Source organism: Somniosus microcephalus, chromosome 31 (genome assembly GCF_052327205.1).
Source record: "Somniosus microcephalus isolate GS21.2 chromosome 31, FLI_Smic_1.0, whole genome shotgun sequence".
Lineage (NCBI taxonomy): Eukaryota > Metazoa > Chordata > Chondrichthyes > Squaliformes > Somniosidae > Somniosus > Somniosus microcephalus.
In genome coordinates this window covers 23,173,867-23,194,301 of record NC_141017.1, presented here as the reverse complement: position 1 = coordinate 23,194,301, position 20,435 = coordinate 23,173,867, and the positions used below count along the sequence as shown (strand labels likewise).

The window sequence follows — 20,435 nt, the reverse complement described above, 5'->3', positions numbered from 1 at the left end:
CAGCCCTCTGGGGTAGAGAATTCCAAAGATTCACAACCCTCTGAGTGAAGAAATTCCTCCTCATCTCAGTCCTAAATGGCCGACCCCTTATCCTGAGACTATGCCCCCTAGTTCTAGACTCTCCAGCCAGGGGGAAAACAACCTCTCAGCATTTCGGATGAGACGTTAAACCGAGGCCCCCGTCTGCTCCCTCGGGTGGACGTGAAAGATCCCGCGGCACTATTTCGAAGAGTTCTCCCTGGTGTACGGGGCCAATATTTATTCCTCAATCAACATAACAATAGCAGATTATCTGGTCATGATCACATCGCTGCTTGTGGGCGCTTGCTTTGGGGGCGTCCGGTGGTCGTGAAAGGCGCTATATAAATGCAAGTCTTTCTTTTTTTCCTCATTGGAGTTGAGGTCCCCATCACGCCCGCTGCCGTTGATTGGGCAGGACACCCGGAAGTAAAATGCCACAGACAGATGCGCTGAACATACTACGATAGCAAAATACTGCGGACGCTGGAAATCCGAAATAACAACAGAAAATGCTGGAAAAACTCAGCAGGCCAGGCAACATCCGTGGAGAGAGAATCAGAGTTAACGTTTCAGGTCGAAACCCTTCGTCAGGACTGAGAACATACTCCTGAGTTTCCCATGTGCTACTGGACCTCCCTCACCCCACCCCACCACTCCCAGCCAGTCTGAAAGCTAATATCGGGGCCGTAATTTTCTCCGTGATCTGTTGGAGATCCAGTTTTTTTATGGGTCTATAATTCGCCACCCAAAATAAGGATGTCAGCTTATGGAGCACAAATTCAGTGCTGGGCCATGGGAGCCAACTCCTGAATACCAAACAAAACAATTGCGTGGGTAAAAGCATCTTTTGCAATGGTTTAACAAGGATCCCCAGCGGGTATGTCTGTCACGTCACCTCATACTGTCTTTGTCCACCACGCCCTTTATTTGATTTGAAATATTATTGACTATTAAGCTCATTGTCTAAGGGCAGTCGAGTAAGAAAGGTGTAGGCAGTGCAGGATTTTGCACTGTAGACACTTATTAATTTACCACTACTGTATTTAGTCGTTTTAACCCTGAGCTTGCCAAATTCTCAGCCTTGTGTTCAAATCCCTCCATGGCCTCGCCTCCCCCCCCCCCCGACCCTGTCTCTGTAACCTCCTCCAGCCCTACAACCCTCCGAGAACTCTGCGTTCATCCAACTCTGGCCCCTTGTGCATCCCCCACTTCCTTCGCCTCACCATTGGCGGCCGTGCCTTCAGCTGCCTGGGCCCCAAGCTCCGGAATTCCCCCCCTAAACCTCTCCGCCTCGCCACCTCTCTCTCCTCCTTTAAGACGCTCCTTAAAACCGACCTCTTTGACCAAGCTTTTGGTCACCTGTCCTAATGTCCCCTTATGTGGCTCGGTGTCAAATAGTGTCTGATTACGTTCCTGTGAAGGGCCGTTTACTACGTTACAGGCGCTATATAAATGCAAGTTGTTGTTATCCAAACAAAGACCATAACCAGTTTCTGATAAGCGCTGGTGTCACACAGGGAAGCTTCAAGGCCTTAAACTGGTCGGGAATATGCTGCAGGAACGCCACTGCAAAGCTGGTCTGTAGGGAATGCGTGACATACTTCAGGGATTGCTTTTAAATCACAATAAATATGCGCTTTATATCTGTGCCAAAAAAGCAGATCAGCACATTTCAGCCAAAGCTGGATCTGAGCCCTCAGAGGGGATTAGGAGCAAGGAAGATGTGACAGAGGCAAGAACAAGTCTTGCATCGTAGGTTGTGGGTGTGGTGCTTAAGCTGCAGGGTTTGCTAAAGTGGGTGTGCCTGTTGCAGGTGCCAAAGCTTCCCCCCTCTCACTCTCTATAAAAGGAAATGATCCGTAGACACTTGTCACTGAGCTCTGAGAACCAGCCTAGACTAGGAGTGGGACTTGTTGGTCTGATAGTTCGGCTTGCAGCATCATGTCGACGAGTTTTAGTCGGAAGAGCGTTACTATTGGTGGCAGCAGCAGCAGCAGTGGTGGCGGGGGCTTCAGCAGCAGTGGTGGCGGGGGCTTCAGCAGCAGTGGTGGCGGGGGCTTCAGCAGCAGTGGTGGCGGGGGCTTCAGCGGCGGTGGTGGTGGGGGCTTCAGCGGCGGTGGTGGTGGGGGCTTCAGCGGCGGTGGTGGTGGGGGCTTCAGCGGCGGTGGTGGGGGCTTCAGCGGCAGTAGTAGTAGCTTCAGCAGCTCTGGTGTGGGCTATAGCATGGGGTCCAGCCGGAAAATCGGCAGCGCTGGTCGGAGCATGTCGGCCAGCAGCTCCATGCGGCCAGCAATGTCCTCCAGCTATTCGCTGCAGAGCTACGGCACACGGCCACGAGTCAGCCAGAGCTATGGGTACGGGGGGTACCAGTCACTGGGTTCAGGTCTGGCCTCGGGTAGCGCATTCAGAGCAGGCGGAAGTTCAAGCCAAATGTCCATTATGTCAGAAGGTTATGCCAATGAGAAAGACACCATGCAGAACCTCAATCAGCGTTTGAGCATCTATCTGGAGAAGGTCCGCTCGCTGGAGACATCCAATAGTAGCCTGGAGAAACAAATCCGTGAGTTGGTTTCCTCCAGGACCGTTGACTCGTTCGACTGGTCCGTTTACAACACCTCAGTCAAACCTCTGCAGCAGCAGGTAGGACATTATCTTTTGAATTCATGTGAACTGATGCTGTGCCTGCACAGACTAACTGGGAGGTGGTAACTTTTGACCACCCGCCCCCGCCCCCCGCCCGGGGTCTGTGCTCAGTTAGCCGTTGTCTGCTGGGGCTAGCCGAGGGGGCTCCTGCTTCCGACCCCGGCCTAGTGACAGCCCGCCTGATGGAAAGTGGGTGAGGGACAGGATCGGGCCGGGTGGTGATTGGTCCTTGGCGGGCGCTCCGCGTGCCGGCCGTGTCCCACGCAACTCAACGGAGGTATACAAAAAGAAAATACTGCAGATGCTGGAAATCTGAAATAAAAACAGAAAATGCTGGAGATACTCAGCAGGTCAGGCAGCATCTGTGAAGAGAGAGAAACAGAGTTAACGTTTCAGGTCGATGACCTTTCAGCAGAACTGGAAAAAGCAGGAAATGGAACAGATTTTTAAGCAAGTGTAGGGGCTGGGAAATGGGGGAGAGGACAAAAGAACAAAAGGGAAGGTCTGTGATAGGATGGAAGGCAGGAGAGATTAAGAGACATTAAGAGATATTCAAGGCGAGAGGAGATGGTAATGGGAGAGGTTAAGAAACAAAGGATGGCTCTAGATGAAGTGTGAATTGCGCTGGCAGAATGAAAGACAGCTGCCATGTGGGGGAGAAGAAAAGAAGACACAAACAAAGAGTGTGGATAAAAAATATATATATGATAGGGGCCGAGATTATGATCTGAAATTGTTGAACTCTATGTTGAGTCCAGAAGGCTGTAGAGTGCCTAATCGGAAGATGAGGTGCTGTTCCTCGAGCTTACGCTGAGCTTCCGTGGAACAATGCAAGAGGCCGAGGATGGTGAGGCCTGAGTGGGAATGGAGCGGAGAATTAAAGTGACAGGCCACCGGAAGCTCGGGGTCCCCCTTACGGACTGAACGGAGGTGTTCCGCAAAGCGGTCACCCAATCTGCGTTTGGTCTCCCCAATGTAGAGGAGGCCGCATCGTGAGCAGCGAATACAGTATACTAGATTGCAAGAAGTACAAGTAAATCGCTGTTTCACCTGGAAGGGGTGTTTGGGGCCCTGGCCAGTGGGAAGGGGGGAGGTATAAGGGCAGGTGTTGCATCTCCTGCGCTTGCACGGGAAGGTGCCGGGCGAAGGGGAAGGGGTATATAAATGGAAACATAGAAACATAGAAGATAGGAGCAGGAGTTGGCCATTCGCCCCTCGAGCCTGCTCCGCCATTCGCCCCTCGAGCCTGCTCCGCCATTCGCCCCTCGAGCCTGCTCCGCCATTCGCCCCTCGAGCCTGCTCCGCCATTCGCCCCTCGAGCCTGCTCCGCCATTCGCCCCTCGAGCCTGCTCCGCCATTCGCCCCTCGAGCCTGCTCCGCCATTCGCCCCGCGAGCCTGCTCCGCCATTCGCCCCGCGAGCCTGCTCCGCCATTTAATCCAAACTCAGTACCCTGTCCCTGCTTTCTCCCCATATCCCTTGATCCCTTTAGCCTTAAGAAATATATCCAACTCCTTCTTGAATATATTTAATGAATTGGCCTCAACTGCCTTGTGTGGTAGAGAATTCCACAGGTTCACCACTCTCTGGGTGAAGAAATTCCTCCTCATCTCTGTCCTAAATGACTTACCCCTTATCCTTAGACTGTGATCCCTGGTTCTGGACTCCCCGACCATCGGGAACATCCTTCCTGCATCTAGTCTGTCTAGTCCTGTTAGAATTTTATAAGTTTCAATGAGATGTATAACAACGGAGGTATAACCTTTGACCCAATGCCAAGGTGCACCCGCCGTATTGAGTGTGCCGTTAACGTTGGAGGCAGTTGGCTTTGATTTGAAAATGCACGGCAGGGCACAACGTCCTCTCGCTCCGAGCCATTCGCTGCAGTAGGGGTGGGGGGGGGGGAAACGTTTGACTGTGCTGGCCCCTGCGAGTAGAGTCAGGGCTTGTTCACTTTTACATGATATGTGTTTAACCCCCTTGTCCCAGAAGTTTCTGAAGATAAATATTATAAAAATGGAAATAGAAAATCAGAGAAATTTGGATTCAGCCAGAATCTCCTGCCCCCTAGTGTTAGTTAGTTAAGAGTCTCCTGCCCGATGTCCCTAATTCGCACCAAGTCCCGTTCGCCCATCTCCCCTGTGCTCGCTGACCTACATTGGCTCCCAGTTAAGCAGCGCCTCGATTTCAAAATTCTCATCCTTGTTTTCAAATCCCTCCTTGGCCTCGCACCTCCCTATCTCTGTAATCTCCTCCAGCCCCACAACCCCCCCGAGATATCTGCGCTCCTCTAATTCTGGCCTCTTGAGCATCCCTGATTATAATCGCTCCACCATTGGTGGCCGTGCCTTCAGCTGCCTGGGCCCTAAGCTCTGGAATTCCCTGCCTAACCCTCTCCGTCTCTCTTTCCTCCTTTAAGACGCTCCTTAAAACCGGCCTCTTTGACCAAGCTTTTGGTCACCTGCCCTAATTTCTCCTTATGTGGCTCGGTGTCAAATTTTTTGTCTTAAAATACTCCTTTAACTACGTTTTACTACGTTAAAGGCGCTATATAATTGCAAGTTGTAGTGTTGTCAGTTAGTTAGAATATCCTGTACCTAGTGGCACATGAAAAAAAAAATCCCTTCCACGGCTGTCTATTCAGAGTGAGATATTTGACTGTGATCGGAGTGTCGTCTCCCCTCACATCCAGCAGATTGCGGGTCCCCACAGCTGATGTCTATATGTGCCAGTCTGTGACAGACTGGCCCTGTCTCTGGCTTGTTTCTGTAACGGGAGGCATTCTACAGTGGACAGGCTGTTAGCCTGACTCAAACTCCCCTCCCCAGAGGGCGGGGCGCAGCCGTTAGTCTGGCTCCGAACTTTCAAGCTGTCGGGCTTGGGTGGCCAGAGCAGGAGTTATACTCCTGCCAGCGCAGCTCCCGGGGGGGGTAGGGGGGCATCGGAGGAGGCAGTCACGGTGCATAACGAGGGAAGGAGCTTATCTAAAGACTTCCATTGGAGATGAAGGAGTTTGACTAATTTTTTCCCACCCTTCTTGACACTGTCCTTCACATTTCTCCCAGATTTTCAACAGCATGCTCCAGAACATTCGCATCACTCTGGAGATTGACAATGCCAAGTTGGCTGCTGAAGACTTCAGAAGCAAGTAGGTGATCCTCTTCCTTTCCAAAATCCCCACCCCGGCGTTCCTGGGTCTGTGAGTCTCCGTCAAGTTGGCAAGGAGTGGCACTCTGGGGGGTATTGATCCTCTCAACAGCGTCCTGTGATGGATTCGTTGGAGATCAAAGTGGCTGGAAGACCACTTCCTGCACTATAACCCAGACAACAACAACTTGCATTTATACAGCACCTTTAACATAGTAAAACGCCCCAAGGTGCTTCACAGGAGCGATTATCAGCCAAAGTTTGACACCGAGCCACATAAGGAGATATTAGGACAGGTGACCAAAAGCTTGGTCAAAGAGGTAGATTTAAACGAACGTCTTAAAAGAGGAGACACAAACTCCGTTCCCTAGCCACTGACTCCATCCCTCTCCCTAACATCTGTCTGAGGCTGAACCACACTGTTCGCAACCTTGGTGTCATATTTGACCCTGAAATGAGCTTCCGGCCACATATCCGCAGCATAACTAAGACCGCCTACTTCCACCTCCGTAACATCGCCCGTCTCCGCCCCTGCCTCAGCTCATCCGCTGCTGAAACCCTCACCCATGCCTTTGTTACCTCTAGACTCGACTATTCCAAAGCACTCCTGGCTGGCCTCCCACATTCCACCCTACGTAAACTTGAGGTCATCCAAAACTCGGCTGCCCGGGTCCGAACTTGCACCAAGTCCCGTTCGCCCATCACCCCTGTGCTCGTTGACCTACATTGGTTCCCGGTTAAGCAGCGCCTCAATTTCAAAATTCTTATCCTTGTTTTCAAATCCCTCCATGGTCTCGCCCCTCCCTATCTCTGTAATCTCCTCCAGCCCCACAACACCCCGAGATATCTGCGCTCCTTTAATTCTGCCCTCTTGAGCATCCCTGATTATAATTGCTCGACCATTGGTGGCCGTGCCTTCTGTTGCCTGGGCCCTAAGCTCTGGAATTCCCTCCCTAAACCTCTCCGCCTCGCTACCGCCCTCTCCTCTTTTAAGACGCTCCTTAAAACCGACCTCTTTGACCAAGCTTTTGGTCACCTGCCCTAATTTCTCCTTATGTGGATCGGAGTCAAATTTTTCTTTATAACACTCCTGTGAAGCACCTTGGGACGTTTTACTACGTTAAAGGCGCTATATAAATACAAGTTGTTGTTGTTGTTGAGAGAGAGAGAAAGAGGTAGCGAGGTGGATGAAAATCGGGTTGCGCAAGATTCCAGACTGGGCGGAGCGCAGAGATCTCAAAGGGTTGTAGGACTGGAGGAGGTTGCAGAGATGGGGAGGGGGCGAGGCCACGGAGGGATTTGAACACAAGGGTTGTTGCCAGGCCGGGAGCCAATGTAGGTCAGCGAGCACAGGGGGTGATGGGTGAACGGGACTTGGTGCGAGTTAGGGACACGGGGAAGCCGGGTTTTGGATGAGCTCGAGTTTACAGAGGCTGAAAGATGGGAGTGCGGCCAGGAGAGGGTTGGAATAGTCGAGTCTGGGGGTAACAAAGACATGGGTGAGGGTTTCGGCAGCCAAAACTGAAAAAAATCCACTTGAGGGTAGAAAGTCCGATGACAGGGACATAAACCAGGGACAAAGCCCGTCACTCCTTCGATCTGGTGTTGATTTTGTTTCCTCGGCCCTCCGTCTGTTTCAGGTGGGAGTCGGAACTGATGCTGAGGCAGTCGGTGGAGAATGAAGTCAACGGGCTCCGCCAACTGAAGGACACCTATATGCAGTTTCAGGCTAACCTGTCTAATGACATTGCTGGGCTGGAGGACGAGATTTCCTACCTGAGGAAGAACCACGATGAGGTGGGTTTCTGGGGTTAGGGTGTCCCATCGTCACAGACTGAGATTTACTACGATTGGCAGCAAGTATGGTCCTCCTGTGTGGCCCCGGTCGAAGACATTTATCGCTCCCCATCCCAGGGAATGGAGCGTCTCCCGACCCTCTCTGATCATAGAGGGTCGTATTAACATAAACCACCCAATGAGAGCCTGACGCCATCTGATTGGCTGCCTGATTTGACTTTCTATTGAGGTGAATGGAAATTGGGCGGGTGTGTAAAACAGGCGAATGATCTCATCCCCTCAGTTTCCCACCAGGTGGTTGGGTTAAAATCCCCCCGTAAGGTCCACTTGCTCCTTCAGCCTCTCTCCCACAGCCTCTCTCCCCCACAGCCTCTCTCCCCCACAGCCTCTCTCCCCCACAGCCTCTCTCCCCCCACAGCCTCTCTCCCCCCACAGCCTCTCCCCCCCCACAGCCTCTCTTTCTCCCCCCACAGCCTCTCTCCCCCCACAGCCTTTCTCCCCCCACAGCCTCTCTCTCCCCCCACAGCCTCTCTCCCCCCACAGCCTCTCTCCCCCCACAGCCTCTCTCCCCACAGCCTCTCTCTCCCACAGCCTCTCTCCCCCACAGCCTCTCTCCCACAGCCTCTCTCCCCCACAGCCTCTCTCCCCCACAGCCTCTCTCTCCCACAGCCTCTCTCCCCCACAGCCTCTCTCCCCACAGCCTCTCTCTCTCCCCACAGCCTCTCTCCCCCACAGCCTCTCTCTCCCCCACAGCCTCTCTCCCCCCACAGCCTCTCTCCCCCCACAGCCTCTCTCTCCCCCACAGCCTCTCTCTCTCCACAGCCTCTCTCCCCCCACAGCCTCTCTCCCCCCACAGCCTCTCCCCCACAGCCTCTCTCCCCCACAGCCTCTCTCCCCCCACAGCCTCTCTCCCCCACAGCCTCTCTCCCCCACAGCCTCTCTCTCCCCCCACAGCCTCTCTCCCCCCACAGCCTCTCCCCCACAGCCTCTCTCCCCCCACAGCCTCTCTCCCCCACAGCCTCTCTCCCCCACAGCCTCTCTCTCCCCCCACAGCCTCTCCCCCCACACAGCCTCTCCTTTTTCTGCCCCCTCAATCTCTCCCTCTCTTTTTCTGTCTGCTCCCTCTTCACTTGGCCTCCACGCGTCTCTTTATCTGTCTTTTTTTTCTCTCTGTCTGCCTCCTTCCTTTTGTTTTCTGTCTGTCCACTCCCTCTCTCCCTCTCATCCCTTTCTTCTTTCTGTCTTTCCATCTCTCTCTTTTTCTCTCTACCTCAGCCCCCTCTTTATCGCTCTCTCTGCCCTCCCCTCTCTCTTTGCACCACCCCTTTCTCTTTCTCTCTGCCGCTCTCTTTCTCGCCCTGGCTGCTCTTGCTCTCTCTCTGTCTCGTTCTCTTTCTCTCACTGTCCAGCCCCCTATCTCTTCCTCAGACCTTGTCCGTCTCTGCCCCTCCCTCAGTTTTATTCTCTCTCATTGTCACTGCCTCGTACAACTGCCACAACGGCTCTGTCTGTCACTATGAATGTGACCACTGCCTTGAATCATTTTTGGCACCGAATCCTTTCAAGGTGCCACATGGAATCTGTGAAGCATCACCCAAGAATCAGACTTTCCTGCCTTCAATCTGGAATGTGCTGCCTGAAAGGGCGGTGGAAGCAGATTCAATAGTAACTTTCAAAAAGGAATTGGATAAATACTTGAAGGGGAAAAATTTACAGGGCAATGGGCTAATGGCTGGGGAGAGTGAGTTTGATTAGATGGCTCTTTCAAAGACACGTTGGGACGAGTGGCTCTCCTTCTGTGCGGTATCATTCTACGATCTCTTCCCGGACGGTTTCCAGGTCTTCCTGTGAAAAGTTCACAGCCCTTTAGGCGTAGATGCTGCCCTGCCATGGTGCCCCATGGGCACAGCTGTCCCATGACTACTGATGGTTCTGCCATGAGGCGCTTCAGAGGAGGGTGGGAGATGCATTGAGTGAATAAAATGCAAAGATCTGGAGGGAAGAATCTCTGCGGCCTCCCCTCGACTGAGGACTGCAGCCTTTCAAGAGGCTGCACCGCCTCTGCACTGAAGTTTCCTGGGGCCTAAGATGCTCTCTGCACTTTTAGAATGCAATTATGCCACTTGGTATGGAAATAATCTTACCCAGGAAACTAGCATGCAACTCCCTCTGCTGATGAACGGCTTAAGATTCTGGTGGAGCAACGGCACAACCGACCTCGAGGAATGTTCGGACTAAGACGCCCCCTAGTGCCAGTGACACGGTTGTACAGTGACAGGGTGCTGCCCCCTGGTGGCAGTGGTGGGGTTGTACAGGCAGGGCGTTGCCCCCTGGTGGCAGTAATGGGGTTGTACAATGACAGGGTGCTGCCCCCCAGTGCCAGTGGTGGGGTTGTACAGACAGGGCGTTGCCCCCTAGTGCCAGTAATGGGGTTGTACAATGACAGGGTGCTGCCCCCTGGTGGCAGTGGTGGGATTGTACAATGACAGGGTGCTGCCCCCTAGTGCCAGTGGTGGGGTTGTACAGTGACAGGGTGCTGCCCCCTAGTGCCAGTGGTGGGGTTGTACAATGACAGGGTGCTGCCCCCTAGTGCCAGTGGTGGGGTTGTACAGTGACAGGGTGCTGCCCCCTAGTGCCAGTGGTGGGGTTGTACAATGACAGGGCGCTGCCCCCTAGTGCCAGTGGTGGGGTTGTACAATGACAGGGTTGTAAACATAGAAACATAGAAGATAGGAGCAGGAGTAGGCCATTCGGCCCCTCGAGCCTACTCCACCATTCAATGCGATCATGGCTGATCATCCAAATTCAGTACCCTGTCCCTGCTTTCTCCCCATACCCCTTGATCCCTTTAGCCTTAAGAAATATATCTAACTCCTTCTTGAATATATTTAATGAATTGGCCTCTACTGCCTTCTGTGGTAGAGAATTCCACAGGTTCACCACTCTCTGGGTGAAGAAATTCCTCCTCATTTCAGTCCTAAATGGCTTACCCCTTATCCTTAGACTGTGACCCCTGGTTCTGGACTCCCCGATCATCGGGAACATCCTTCCTGTATCCAGTCTGTCCAGTCCAGTACAATTACAGGGTGCTGCCACCTAGTGCCAGTGGTGGGGTTGTACAGACAGGGTGCTGCCCCCTAGTGCCAGTGATGGTGTTGTACAATGACAGGGTGCTGCCCCCTAGTGCCAGTGGTGGGGTTGTACAATGACAGGGTGCTGCCCCCTAGTGCCAGTGGTGGGGTTGTACAATGACAGGGTGCTGCCCCCTAGTGCCAGTGGTGGGGTTGTACAATGACAGGGTGCTGCCCCCTAGTGCCAGTGGTGGGGTTGTACAGACAGGGTGCTGCCCCCTAACGTCAGAGGTGGGGTTGTACAGTGACAGGGTGCTGCCCCCTAGTGACAGTGGTGGGGTTGTACAGTGACAGGGTGCTGCCCCCTAGCGTCAGAGGTGGGGTTGTACAGTGACAGGGTGCTGCCCCCTAGTGTCAGTGGTGATGATGTACAATGACAGGGTGCTGCCCCCTAGTGCCAGTGGTGGGGTTGTACAATGACAGGGTGCTGCCCCCTAGTGTCAGTGGTGGGGTTGTACAGTGACAGGGTGCTGCCCCCTAGTGTCAGTGGTGGGGTTGTACAATGACAGGGTGCTGCCCCCTAGTGACAGTGGTGGGGTTGTACAGTGACAGGGTGCTGCCCCCTAGTGCCAGTGGTGGGGTTGTACAGTGACAGGGTGCTGCCCCCTAGTGGCAGTGATGGGGTTGTACAGACAGGGTGCTACCCCCTAGTGGCCGTGGTGGGGTTGTACAACAGACAGGGTGCTGCCCCCTAGTGCCAGTGGTGGGGTTGTACAACAGACAGGGTGCTGCCCCCTAGTGGCAGTGGTGGGGTTGTACAACAGACAGGGTGCTGCCCCCTAGTGCCAGTGGTGGGGTTGTAGAATGACAGGGTGCTGCCCCCTGGTGGCAGTGGTGGGGTTGTACAATGACAGGGTGCTGCCCCCTAGTGCCAGTGGTGGGGTTGTACAATGACAGGGTGCTGCCCCCTAGTGCCAGTGGTGGGGTTGCACAATGACAGGGTGCTGCCCCCTAGTGCCAGTGGTGGGGTTGTACAACAGACAGGGTGCTGCCCCCTAGTGCCAGTAGTGGGGTTGCACAATGACAGGGTGCTGCCCCCTAGTGCCAGTGGTGGGGTTGTACAATGACAGGGTGCTGCCCCCTAGTGGCAGTGGTGGGGTTGTACAACAGACAGGGTGCTGCCCCCTAGTGCCAGTGGTGGGGTTGCACAATGACAGGGTGCTGCCCCCTAGTGCCAGTGGTGGGGTTGTACAATGACAGGGTGCTGCCCCCTAGTGCCAGTGGTGGGGTTGTACAATGACAGGGTGCTGCCCCCTAGTGCCAGTGGTGGGGTTGTACACTGGCTCCTTCCATCACACAGATGGGTTGCGCTGATCTAACGTTCTATTGCCCTTGTGTTTCAGGAGCTGAGGATGTTGCGGCAGCAGAAGACACTAGACGTCCAGGTTGAGGTGGAATCAATGCCTTCCGTCAACCTGTCTGATACCCTGCAGCAACTCCGAGACCAGTACACACAGCTTGCTGACAAGAACCAACAGGAATTGGATGTTTGGTACAAGGAACAGGTAGGATTGGATTCGTCATCAACAGCAGAGGCTCACACACTCTAAGGAGATGAGTGACTGGTTAATCTGGGTATTTTTCGGTGGTACTGATTGAGGGAGGAACGTTGGCCGAGGACTCTGGAGAACTCCTGGTGCAGTCAAAGGTAACCATTATACGCAGGTTACTGGGTTGTTCAGCCTCTCTCTTCAATCTGCAAAGGTGAGGCTGGAGTCAGAACTGGGAGAAACTCCAGCTTGTACCAGGGGATCTTTAACAACCCCATTCACTCGGACTGAGGCCATGGAAGGATTCCGACTCAGAGCTACATTCAAATGCTGATCGACCCGTGTGTTTCCACAACTTTCTTGTTATGCTGTGACTTCACCTCTCTCTAAAAGCCTTGTGCGGTCATTGCCAATGGTGACCACTGTGGATGGGTTGGTGTTCGTGGTTACCGTGTACAGTCACTCTCTGGCCAGCTTCATCCCAGTGCGGGGCCGGTTGTCTCGTGTACATCATCCTTCATCCCTGTAAACCTCTCTCTTTCTCTCTCATTTTTTCAGGTGGCGATTAACGTCACACAGACCACTCAGTCTAGCCAGGTTGTCGATGGTGCTAAAACCCAACTGAGCCAATTACGTCACCAAATGCAAAGCCTTGATGCTGAATATAACTCCTTAAATGGGAATGTAAGTGACTTTTGACAATACGCGGTCCGCGTGTTTGAGCGCGATGTTTATCGGAACTTCAATCCGATCGCTATTTGAAACCTGTTCTGAGCACTCCATTCAGACGGGCTCTAAACTGACTGAACTGTCTTTGGTGTTTCCAGTTAGCCGCTCTGCAGAACGCTCTGAACAACACAGAAGGGAGATACGCATCAGAGATTCAGCGGATAATGGGAAGTGCCTCACAGCTGGAAGGGGAACTGGGAGGCCTCAGGAACAGCCTGATGAGTCAGAGCCAGCAGTATCAGCAACTTCTGAACATCAAGATGCAGCTGGATTCTGAGATTCGCCAGTACAAAATTCTACTGGACGGAAGTAGCCAAAGGTAAGGCACAGACGACCGTACGAGCTAGGAATGTAGGAGCAGGAGGAGGCCATTCAGCCCCTCATGGCTGATCTGCACCTCAGCACCATTTTCCCACTGTCCTCCTGTATAGTCTGTCCCGGACCTATCCAAACAACCTCCATCTGTTATACCTTGCTGTCAAGCGAATCCAGAAGCTACAGGAAACTCTTTATTATCCGGCACTGACGGGACCGGCGTGGTGCCGGTTTATCAAAAAGTCCGGATTACAGAGAGGTATAGTTAAATGGTACGAGAGCTCCGTACACAGCAACAAATCCAGGCTTCCCTGTTGCTTAGCAACATGTGCAGGAACTCCGGCCACAGACCAAGCGTCCCTGTTGCTTAGCAACATGTGCAGGAACCCCGGTTACACGGCCACAGATCCAGGAACGGCCACTAATATGAAGTAAAACTTACCTGAACCTACTCCTGAATTTTGCCGGTTAACAGAGATTTCCGGTTATTTAGGTGCTGGTAAATCGAGAGGTTCCTGTACTCACTTAAGTGTACAGCATTCACTGCACTAAAGTGGCAACAAGATTATATTTCACACTTCATCTAGAGCCATTGTTTGTTTCTTTACCTGTCCTATTACCATCTCGTCTCACCTTGAATATCTCTTAATATCTCCTCTTTCATCCCCTCCCCCATTTCCCAGCCCCCAGACTGCCTTTTGTTTCATTTCCTGCCTTTTTTTCTCAGTCCTGACGAAGGGTTTCGACCCGAAACGTTGACTGTTTCTCTCCACGGATGTTGCCTGGCCTGCTGAGTTTTTCCAGCGTTTTCTGTTGTTATAACAAGATTACATTGCAGCACATTAGCAAGAAAAAGCTGGTTGCTCCGAAACTTCTATTTATCTTTGGGGCTCGATGGCTTCTGGCGTCCACTAGTTCTCTTCTGTTAGTTTAGTACAAAGAAATGCTCCTCGCCATCTAACGCATCCCATGCCTATCTCATGCCCCACCCCCCAGCCTCTCATCCTCTGTTACTCCCTTGAGAACACCACTTAGCCCCTGGTCTCTTCCTTAATAACACATCAGTTTACAGGTCTAGTGCTGTCCTTTGAACACTTTTCGAAGGTTATTAGACAGGCAGCCGATCCCATCCCGCCACTTTCCCGCCTGACGTGAAATCAACCCCCTTCATCTCTGAACCGTGGAGGGGTTTCGAATAGAGGGTGTTCCCTCCGTTGAGAGATCTTTATGATTGTGAAAGGGTTTGCTAGGATAGATGTAGAGAAATTGTTTCCGCTTGTGGGGATTCCAAAACACACGGCCATAAATAACAACAACAACAACTTGTATTTATATAGCACCTTTAACAGTGTAAAACCTCCCAAGGCGCTGCAAAGGAGAATTTTAAGACAAAAAATTTGACACCGATCCACATCAGGATAAATTAGGGCAGGTGACCAAAAGCTTGGTCAAAGAGGTCGGTTTTAAGGAGCGTCTTAAAGGAGGAGAGAGAGTTAGAGAGGCGGGGAGGTTTAGACAGGGAATTCCAGAGCTTAGGGCCCAGGCAACAGAAGGCACGGCTGCCAATGGTGGAGCGATTACAATCAGGGATGCTCAAGAGGGCAGAATTAGAGGAGCGCAGATATCTTGGGGGGTTGTGGGGCTGAAGGAGGTTACAGAGATAGGGAGGGGCGAGGCCATGGAGGGATTTGAAAACAAGGATGAGAATTTTGAAATCGAGGCGCTGCTTAACCAGGAGCCAATGTAGGTCAGCGAGCTCAGGGGTGATGGGTGAACGGGACTTGGTGCGAGTTAGGACACGGGCAGCCGAGTTTTGGATGACCTCAAGTTTACGTAGGGTAGAATGTGGGAGGCCAGCCAGGAGTGCGTTGGAATAGTCAAGTCTAGAGGTAAGAAAGGCATGGATGAGGGTTTCAGCAGCGGATGAGCTGAGGCAAGGGCGGAGACGGGTGATATTACAGAGGTGGAAGTAGACGGTCTTTGTTATGATGCGGATGTGTGGCTGGAAGCTCATTTCAGGGTCAAATATGACACCAAGGTTGCGAACAGTGTGGTTCAGCCTCAGACAGATGTTAGGGCGAGGGATGGAGTCAATGGCTAGGGAACGGAGTTTGTGGTGGGGACCAAAAACAATGGCTTCCGTCTTCCCAATATTTAATTGAAGAAAATTTTTGCTCATGATAAGATAGTATCAAGAAAATATAAGATAGTCACCAATAAATCCAAAGAGAATTCGGGAGAAACTTCATTACCCCGAGAGTGGTGAGAATGTGGAACTCGCTACCACAGGGAGTGGTTGAAGCGAATAGTATAGATACATGGCCTGTTTCTGTGCTGTATATATCCTATGCATTTAAGGGGAAGCTGGATAAACACAAGAGGGAAAAAGGACCAGAAGGATCTGCTGATAGGTTTAGCTGAAGAGGGGCAGCAGGAGGCTCGTGTGGAGTATAAATGCTGCTATAGACCAGTTGGGCCGAATGGCCTGTCTCTGTGCTGTAAATTCTATGTAATTCTATGTATTGAGCATTATAAATGATTCCCTCTCCTCAGGGACTGTCTCCTTCCTGTTCAAAAGTGCCACCATTTTCTCAGAAAGCCCATTCTCAGCCCCTCTGTGCCTGCTAACCACCACTCCATCTCCAGCCTCCCTTTCTCTCGAAAGTTCTTGAATGTGTTGTTGTCTCCCAAATCAATGTCCCTCTCTTCCACCGCTCCCGATTTGAATCTCTCCAGAGATTTCCACCCCTCCCGCAGCACTGACCAAAGTCTTGAGTGATATTCTCTGGGACTGTGAACCCATTTCTTTCTCCTTAACCTCTCTAGCTTTTGCCGTGGTTGACACCATCCTCCTCCAAAGCCTCTCTTCCATTGTCCAGTTGTCCAGTTGAACTAACCTCACTTGGCTCCGCTCTTACCTATGTAGCAACATAGGAACAGGAGGAGGCCATTCAGCCCCTGGAGCCTGTTCCGCCATTCAATGAGATCATGGATGCTCTGCGACCTAACTCCGTATACCCGCCTTTGCCCCATTTCCCTTAATACCTTTGGTTAACAGAAAGCTATCAATCTCCGATTTAAAATTAACAATTGATCGAGCATCAATTGCCGTTTGCGGAAGAGAGTTCCAAACTTCTACCACCCTTTGTGTGTAGAAGTGTTTCCTAATTTCACTCCTGAAAGGTCTGGCTCTAATTTTTAAGACTCTTCCCCCTAGTCCTAGAATCCCCAACCAGCGGAAATAGTTTCTCTCTATCTACCCTATCTGTTGCCCTTAATGTGTCAGCTGTGGCTCAGTTGGCAGCACACTTGCCTCTGAGTCAGAAGGTTGTAGGTTCATAGTCCCACTCCAGGGACTTGAGCATATAAAGCTAAGCTGACACTCCGATGCAGTGCTGAGGGAGTGCTGCACTGTCAGAGGTGCCGTCTTTCGGATGAGACATTAAACCGAGGCCCCGTCTGCTCTCTCAGGTGGACGTAAAAGATCCCATGGCACTAGTTCGAAGAAGAGCAGGGGGAGTTATCCCCGGCGTCCTGGGGCCAATATTTATCCCTCAATCAACATAACAAAAACAGATTATCTGGTCATTGTCACATTGCTGTTTGTGGGAGCTTGCTGTGTGCAAATTGGCTGCTGCATTTCCCACATTACAACAGTGACTCCACTTCAAAAGTATTTCATTGACTGTAAAGCACTTTGAGACGCCTGGTGGTCGTGAAAGGCGCTAAAGAAATGCAAGTCTTTAATATCTTGAAAACTTCGATCAGATCATCCCTTAACTTTCTAAATTCTAGGGAATACAAACCTAATTTGTGTAATTTCTCCTCGTAACTTAACCCTTGGAGTCCGGGTATCATTCTGCCGGCAGGAGGCCATGTGACCAAACCTCCTGGACTATCTCCAACTAGAGCTGGCACCCATACATTGGAGAGTTATTGTACCTCATAGCTCGTTAAAACCTGAGAACGATGGGTCACAGGGTTCTGTCCTTCAACAAAGTGGAAATCGGGGTCCGTACCAGGAGGAAGTTCGGGTCGGGGGGCGGGGGCAGGTACAGAACGGGGAGACAGCAAACTAGAAGCAGAATGTAGAAGGCACCATTTTAATAATAATTCCTTTATCTTCCTTTCAGCATCATCCAATCTGGCAGCTCCTCCTCGTCAATGGCCTCAGGATTTCAATCTAGTAAGTTTTCAAATGATTTTGGGTTGAGTGGTGTTACGTGGGTGACCAGCTGAGTGTGTGTCGTTGAGCCCATATCCATAATTCTATCTGCTCTAGCCCATGATGATGCGCCATATCCTGCCCAATCTGGACCAGTGTCTGCAATGCATGTGAGCTACCTCCTGGCACCAAGTCCCATTCACCCATCACCCCTGTGCTCGCTGACCTACATTGGTTCCCGGTTCCCAGAAACAGGGGTCACAGTCTAAGGATAAGGGGTAGGCCATTTAGGACAGAAATGAGGAGGAATTTCTTCACCCAGAGAGTGGTGAACCTGTGGAATTCTCTATCACAGAAGGCAGTAGAGGCCAATTCATTAAATATATTCAAGAAGGAGTTGGATATATTTCTCAAGGCTAAAGGGATCAAGGGATATGGGGAGAAAGCAGGGACCGGGTACTGAATTTGGATGATCAGCCATGATCGCATTGAATGGCGGAGCAGGCTCGAGGGGCCGAATGGCCTACTCCTGCTCCTATCTTCTATGTTTCTATGTTAAGCAGCGCCTCGATTTCAAAATTCTCATCCTTGTTTTCAAATCCCTCCAGGGCCCTCGCCCCCTCCCTATCTCTGTAATCTCCTCCAGCCCCACAACCCCCCGAGATATCTGCGCTCCTCCAATTCTGCCCTCTTGAGCATCCCTGATTATAATCGCTCAACCATTGGTGGCCATGCCTTCAGCTGCCGAGGCCCTAAGCTCTGGAATTCCCTCCCTAAACCTCTCCGCCTCTCTAACTCTCTCTCCTCCTTTAAGACGCTCCTTAAAACCTACCTCATCTGCCCTAATACCTCCTTAAGTGGCTCTATGTCAAATTTTGTCTGATGACGCTCCTGTGAAGCACCTTGGGAGGGTTTTACTATGTTAAAGGCGCGATATAAATGAAAGTTGTTGCTGTTGTTGTTGTTAGTAGCGACTTTTAAAATAATTTCGTTGGCGGGATGTGGGCATCGCTGGCAAGGTCGGCATTTATTGCCCATCCCCAGTCGCCCTTAGAAGGTGGTGGTGGGCCGCCTTCGTCTTGGAACGGCTGCGGTCCTTGTGGCGCTGATGCTCCCACAATGGGAGGGGATTCCAGGATTTTGACCCAGCGACGATGGAGGAACGGCCGACACGTGGCCAAGTCGGAATGGGTGTGAGACTTGGAGGGGACCTTGGCGGGGCTGTTGTTGCCAAGGCATTGCTGCCCTTGCCCTCAGTGGTGGAGGCTGCAGGATGGGAGGTGCTGCTGTAGTCAGCTGGGCGAGAGGGCGAGAGGGCGATGTGCCACTCGCCTGACCTCTAACCCAGTTTTTATGCCTTTTAAAATGATGTTGCAAAATGTCCTTCCAGTGTTCTCTTTTGCGGTTGGTTAACTGCTCTGTATTATTCTTCCTATTTCAGGCTTGACTGCAGGTTCCACAACAAGCACGTGAGTTGATCTTATTGTTTTATTGTGACAGCAGACATTACTAGTGGGAATGGCGAAAGAGCCACTGTGATTGAACATAAGAACATAAGAAATAGGAGCAGGAGTAGGCCAATCGGCCCCTCGAGCCTGCTCCACCATTCAATAAGATCATGGCTGATCTGATCCTAACCTCAAATCTTCTATCACTCTGCATCCACCCGAACCCATGTGATCTCCCGGGAGAGGCGAAAAACCAGATAAAGACCCAATGGCCAATTTGGGAGAAAAAAATCTGGGAAATTCCTCTCCGACCCATCTAGGCGATCGAAATTCTTCCAGGAGATCACTCTGTCCCTATATTTTCTACAGTACTTACCTTCTGTAAAGGCGATCTCCACCCCAGCCAGGAACAGGAATAAAACCATCTCCTGAAATCTAACAGAATTAGAACACAGTAGGAGCAGAACAAGGCTACACGGCCCCTGGGCCCGCTCCACTACCCACAGGGCCATGACCATTCCGAACCCAGACTCATGTCCAATTTCCTGCCCGCTCCCCGTAACCCTTTATTCCCTTTACTTCTAGGAAACTATCTATTTCTGTTTTAAATTTATTTAATGATGTAGCTTCCACAGCTTTCTGGGGCAGCAAATTCCACAAACCTACCACCCTCTGAGTGAAGAAGTTTCTCCTCACCTCAGTTTTGAATGAGCAGCCCCTTATTTTAAGATTATGCCCCCTAGTTCTAGTTTCACCCATCATTGGGAACATCCTCACCGCATCCACCCGATCAAGCCCCTTCACAATCTTATATGTTTCAATAAGATCGCCTCTCATTCTTCTGAACTCCAATGAGTAGAGTCCCAATCTACTCAACCTCTCCTCATATGACCACCCCCTCATCCCCGGGATTAACCGAGTGAACCTTCTTTGTACTGACTCGAGAGCAAGTATGTCTTTTCTTAAGTATGGACACCAAAACTGTATGCAGTATTCCAGGTGCGGCCTCACCAATACCTTGTACAACTGCAGCAATACCTCCCTGTTTTTATATTCCAACCCCCTAGCAATAAAAGCCAACATTCCATTGGCCTTCTTAATCACTTGCTGCACCTGCATACTAACTTTTTGAGTTTCGTGCACCAGGACCCCCAGATCCCTTTGTACTACAGTACTTTCCAGTTTCTTGCCATTAAGATAATAACTTGCTCTATGATTTTTCCTGCCAAAGTGCATAACCTCACACTTTCCAGTATTGTATTCCATCTGCCAAATCTCTGCCCACTTACTTAGCCTGTCTATGTCCCTTTGCAGGTTTTTTATGTCCTCCTCACTCACTACTTTCCCTCCCATCTTTGTATCATCTGCAAACTTTGATATGTTACACTCGGTCCCCTCCTCCAAATCGTTAATATAGATTGTAAAGAGTTGGGGACCCAGCACTGACCCCTGCGGAACACCACTAGTTACTGGTTGCCAATCTGAGAACGAACCATTTATCCCAACTCTCTGCTTTCTGTTAGAGAGCCAATCCTCCACCCACGCCAGAA

The 20,435-nt window shown here is 51.4% G+C and overlaps 1 protein-coding gene across 1 annotated transcript in view; it reads left to right on the top strand.

The window, feature by feature from the left end:
* The first annotated feature begins 2,173 nt into the window (after positions 1-2,173).
* Positions 2,174-20,435, top strand: part of LOC147097640 (keratin, type I cytoskeletal 18-like) — a 29,148-nt gene continuing 10,886 nt past the window's right edge. Inside the window, exons 1-8 of the mRNA XM_085971626.1 lie at positions 2,174-2,661; positions 5,729-5,811; positions 7,451-7,607; positions 12,082-12,243; positions 12,787-12,916; positions 13,060-13,276; positions 17,406-17,458; positions 18,879-18,906. Coding sequence (XP_085827752.1) covers positions 2,245-2,661; positions 5,729-5,811; positions 7,451-7,607; positions 12,082-12,243; positions 12,787-12,916; positions 13,060-13,276; positions 17,406-17,458; positions 18,879-18,906 — 1,247 coding nt within the window. The 5' untranslated portion in view covers positions 2,174-2,244. The remainder of the gene's footprint in view (positions 2,662-5,728; positions 5,812-7,450; positions 7,608-12,081; positions 12,244-12,786; positions 12,917-13,059; positions 13,277-17,405; positions 17,459-18,878; positions 18,907-20,435) is intronic.